Below are 5,546 nucleotides of genomic sequence, written 5' to 3' on the forward strand. Positions count from 1 at the left end.
AGGTCGGAGTCATAGTTTGACTCGGATCTGACCCAAAATTAAAGACAAATGGTCTGATATCTGACACGCGGCTAGTCTGAGGTTGATTCAAATGGCGCCTCAGATGTAAACAAACGTGATGTAAATCTCTGTGCCGGGGTGCGAATCTGCGGTGTTACATCTCGAGGAAAAGTTAAAATTTAGGTGGCGATGAGGCCATACCTTTGTTATTTTGTAAACCCCTCGGACGGAACACGCTCCAAAAGAATAACCATTTGCCCATCTTTGCTATCTCCATCTCTTGGATTTAGGGGCCTTTTTTTGGAATCCTGCAAAACCGACAACAGTCTCTTAAAACATTTTCATCTCAAACTCATCAAAGAGGGTAAATAAAAGAGCATAAACTACTTTAAAAAAAAAAAAAGAAAAAGGAGGAAAAAGAAAGATACAAAAACCTAAAACAAAGACATCCCTCTTTTATTCTTCTCTTCATCTCTTTAGCAAAAATCTCATTTTGTAAATTTTTGCAAAGAAGAAGAGAAGAAAACAAAACTAACAAAAATGGGTGCGTATAAAGCTGAAGATGACTATGATTACCTATTTAAGGTAGTTTTAATCGGAGATTCAGGTGTTGGTAAGTCAAATTTACTCTCTAGATTTACTAGGAATGAGTTCAGTCTCGAATCCAAGTCTACCATTGGTGTTGAGTTTGCTACTAGGAGTCTGAATGTTGATGGTAAAGTCATCAAAGCTCAGATTTGGGACACTGCTGGTCAAGAAAGGTTAGTTTTTTCTTATTCTTCTGATCTGGGTTTTTAATATTTTCAGCAAATTTTGAACCTTTTTTCTTCAGTCTGGGTTTTTGCTTGATTTGAAGAGATCTGATGTTAGTGTTTAGTTCAAGTTCCTTATGTGATCTGTTGAATTCCGTATTAGGGTTTTTGATTGTTTCTTTATTTACTGCGAGTAAGCTTATTGAAAGAAATGTCAGATCTTTGTATCAGATTTAGTGTGTAGATTGTTAGATCCCACTATGTGATGTAATAATTGACCTAATGTACTTGAGTAAGAGGCAGAGAAAGCATTTAGATTAAACTTTAAAGTCGGTTTGTCATCAAAATTTTGTTTATGAGCATGGATCTTACAGCGTGGTAATATTTGTTTCAAATGGGATGATAAAACACAGTGCCAACCAAAAGGGTGGTAGCAGAGAGAAAATGGAAAATGTAATTCAGTGAATGATTTTTGCTACCCTTCAGATGCTTTCTAAGCTTTATGTTTGCTTGGTGATTGTTGTTATGCTCCTTTGAATTAATGTTACGGTGTCAAGTACTTGGTAGCTTGAATAGAATCTGATGTGCTTGTCAAGTTATAACGTTCTTGTACAGTAATGCTATGAACATTGCAGTCTGATGTATATGTACTGAAGCTGTCCATGGTACTTGCCTAGGAGTCTAGGACTGTTGGCTTTGACATTTTAAATTCCACCTGAAAGTTGGATACAGGGTCAGCTATTCGCAAAGGTTAAATACGAGGATATTTGTTAATTTGGAGTTTGAACTTCATATTTATTAAGAATGGAAGGGAATCAGGGAAAAGATAAATCAAAGCTTAGCAATGCCAGAGATATTTCATGAAGGTTTTACTTAGTAGCCAATACATAGAAACAGCATGAGTGTTTTCACAGTTGGGACTACCTTACTGAGCACACTGCATCATTCTTTTGATTCTTCAATGTGCTTAGCATGAGTTCCTTGAAGACAGTTTCTTGACTCTCCAGATAGGTGTTTGGGTCCTTTGAGGTTAGCTTTCCTTGTGTCGAGAGATAACTTTTGATTAATCCTGATTCTTTTAGTGCCTGGCATCTCTTGAAATCGTGATGTTCCACAGGTTAATAATAATGATAGGGTTTTTGATCTTCTATGTAGTTTAGAGTTGATCACAGAATACATTTGTTAACTTAGTGTTAGAAGTGTCTGGAGTTCTTGCATTCCTCTTGTAGCTTAAGATTGTTCTTTCCACTCTTATTAATTTAATCATTGTATAATCTATCAATTAGACAGGTCAAAACTCAAAAGTAACAGGGCAGTGATACACGTAAAAATCAGTAGATTATAGAATTGACCAGTATTATACATCTTTCTCGTCAGACATTATTTCCACTTTTTCATGTCAGATGTGTTCATCCAACAGTAAAAGGCAGTGTTTTCCAAAGTTTTTTAGAAGTCGAGTGGCCTTTAGAACCCTTCATGTAGGAAGTTGTAAGGAGTCATATCTCTGCTGTGATGATATATATATATATATCACTTTGTTCTGACAACATTGTGCCTCACCAGTAGGTTATTGATCTGATTGTTTACCTGTGGTGCTTAGTAGTTTCTGGTTGTCTTCTCTTGGGATTTAATGTGAAAGGAATAGGTATACTCTCTGCCTATGGACAGCTTACCTGAACTGAGCTCGTGTTTTATTGTTAATTTATCAGTCTAAAGTGATAGTTTCTTGCCTACTCGTAGAACTACAATATTCCACCCCCATTCTCTGCAAGTGTTATGCATTCACTCGATACATAGTGCCTGAACAGTCTAACTGATGATAGATATATTCGATTAATGTCTAGTTTCTTGAACTCGCAGTAACTGAATTATCAAATCCTGATATCTAAGAAATTTAATTGGTCATGTAGGTACTGTTTTAAAGCTTTTCATGGCAATGCTTCCTGTTTTTAGGTTTTCTTATTTGAGTATTGATATAATTGGTAGTCTGACCACAGAGATCAGTATTCACTGATTCCACGTGCAACAAGAGCCTAAGCAATTCTCTTTAAGAAAAGCCCAAGTCTTGGAGGCATTGCGGTAAGCATAATGTCTAACCAACTGACAGATATAAGCTCAAAAGTGAACTAGTAGTTATCAAGAAACACAAACAAGCAAACACCATTTCTAAGATGATGAGACGCCAGTGCCTCTGTTGGCCAAATTGGATGATGACATATAGCTCGATGTAAGTCACTTCTTTAGTGCAAAGACTCCTTTCTTCAAAGAGGAACACAAGCTTCTTTTCACAGTGAATGTAATTCACCCAACTACTTTACGATATAAATTGCTCTTGTAAACCTCTAGCTAGCAAATATGCGCTTTAATTCTTCTCTATATACTTTTTTCAGCCATTGTTATGCACTGGAGGTGGCTCCTTACATCCATTTATCTATAAAGCAAGTGATATCATAGTTCTTTTTGCTGTTTCTAATTTGTCGTTTTGAGTTTTTAGGTACCGTGCCATTACTAGTGCTTACTATCGAGGAGCTGTTGGCGCACTCCTAGTGTATGATGTCACTCGACATGCCACATTTGAGAGTGTCGAGAGGTGGTTGAAGGAGTTGAGGAACCACACAGACCCTAACATTGTCGTAATGCTCATCGGAAACAAGTCTGACCTGCGTCACCTTGTTGCTGTCTCAACCGAAGATGGGACATCCTTTGCGGAAAGAGAATCACTTTATTTCATGGAGACTTCTGCATTGGAAGCAACTAATGTAGAAAATGCATTTGCTGAAGTGCTGACTCAAATTTACCGTATCGTAAGCAAGAAGGCAGTGGAGGCGGGCGATGATGGATCAGCTTCAGCTGTACCTGCCAAAGGTGAAAAAATAAACATCAAAGATGATGTCTCAGCACTTAAAAGAGTTGGGTGTTGCTCTACCTAGGGTGTATCAAGGATCTACTGAATATTTCTGCTTGAAAAGGATATGGTTTGTTTATTTAGCTTCATCTGTAATTTCATTTCTGTGTATGATTCCTTAGGATATCAAAACTGGGGAGCTGATGGAAAGAGAGATAGTACCAAAGTAGTAGTCTTGTTTTCAATAGACTTATTTGCTATAATGAAGACCGAGTGGAAAAGAGAGTTTAGGTACGGAAAACATCTTCCCTCGACTGTTTCTTCGTTTAGTATTTATATTTTAGATATAACTTCAGTTTGTGACGACTAGATTGCAATCAGAATGTGGTGTTGCGAGAACAGGGTTTATATGGCTTTGAATGTATGTGGATAGGTCTTCTAAAACGGAAGCAACCCAACTTATGGAGCAATTTCTTTAAGGGCACCACAGATTAGTGGAATTCTCTAACGGTCAAATATAATGTTTGGTCGAATGCAAGAGCCCAATCCTCAGCTGTCTAAGCACTACATTTGTTGTAATGGAGCAGCGTACAGCTAAAACGCCAAGGCTGCTAATGGGGGACCGGAATTGCCAGGGGTACCGTTTCATATGAGACAAAAAAGTTATATCCGATCCTGACCGTCGGATCACTCAAACGGTACCCCTGCTACCGTTTCATATGAGACAAAAAAGTTATATCCGATCCTGACCGTCGGATCACTCAAACGGTATCCCTGCTAATTCCAGTCCCCCATTAGCAGCCATGTAAAAAGCTAGCACACTTCAGTGTCGACCACCTACTGTCCTGGTTGACGGTTGCACTAATTTGTGCACAACTGCTCTCTTGGTTCATTAGTTTGTACTGATTTATGGATTGTACATCCGTTAACCCTCACTTCTAACACACTCTTTATTACTATCTCAAACCTTGTTTACTCTCCGTAGTCTGATGACTAGCTCATTCTTTAGACTGTCGAAGTTCTGGTTTCAAATTGACCTGTCTTAAACCAGTCAAGTAAAAGGGGAACTTGTGAACCTTTCAGAAAATGGGAAGGGTTAAAGCATGACGGGTACTGGGATGTCCCGCTCCCGCAGCTCGGATTGGAGAGCCGGCCCTATACCCCTTCAGCTTATATGTTAAGGTTGAAAGATAAGGTCAACTTTCAAATTTTGATCCTTGCACACAATTTTTTTTCTGATTCCTCGCGCACATTTCTACAGTCCCTTTGTATACCTAATCTCTCCAAGTAGGAAAAATTGAGAAAATACTACGTCATTTAAGGATGCGTTTTCTGTTATGCAGTACATTTTTAACATATTACTTGCTAGTTATGAGTCAATGTTCAAATTGAGATGAATTTGAGGGCTGCTAATGGGTTACCTGATTACCCAGAACTGGATCGGACCCAGATGAATCGGGCCCGGTTCCAGGTTCCAGGTTCCTGGTAGCAATATAACTACCCACCGGGTAGAACCGTTAGGAACCGATAAGCATTTGGGTCCTAACGAGGATTACCCATTAAGTATACGCTGGTATCGGGTATCCGGTTATATGTACCTAAAATGCAAAAAAGTTGTCTAGTTTTGCGTAGACATTTCTTTATTTATTTTCTTAGATTTCATCTTGATTTAATCTTAATATGATTATGAAATTCTTTAGCAAAAACTATAGTTTGATTGTAGAAGACCCTGTAAATATTCGGACCGGACGAGTGTTTAGTATTTTTAACGGGTTCGGTTCCGGGTCCACTATTTTAGGAACCAGACCCGAAATCGTAAAGACCCGGAACCACATAAAATAACCGATTCGGGGTAGTACACTACTCAGACCCGATTGAACTCATTGGCACCCTTATAATTTGTTGTGCCAATTTACCAACTATTAATTCTCAAGAATTTCAGCCATTTT

General features: G+C 38.3%; 1 protein-coding gene across 1 annotated transcript; it reads left to right on the plus strand.

Annotated features, from left to right (window-relative positions):
* The first annotated feature begins 311 nt into the window (after positions 1-311).
* LOC113356339 (ras-related protein RIC2) lies at positions 312-3,996 on the plus strand. Its single transcript, XM_026599447.1, has 2 exons — positions 312-761; positions 3,247-3,996. Exons 1-2 carry the CDS (start codon positions 541-543, stop codon positions 3,680-3,682), a joined length of 657 nt encoding a protein of 218 aa, XP_026455232.1. The 5' UTR covers positions 312-540; the 3' UTR covers positions 3,683-3,996.
* The last annotated feature ends 1,550 nt before the right edge of the window (positions 3,997-5,546 follow it).

Source organism: Papaver somniferum, chromosome 3 (genome assembly GCF_003573695.1).
Source record: "Papaver somniferum cultivar HN1 chromosome 3, ASM357369v1, whole genome shotgun sequence".
Lineage (NCBI taxonomy): Eukaryota > Viridiplantae > Streptophyta > Magnoliopsida > Ranunculales > Papaveraceae > Papaver > Papaver somniferum.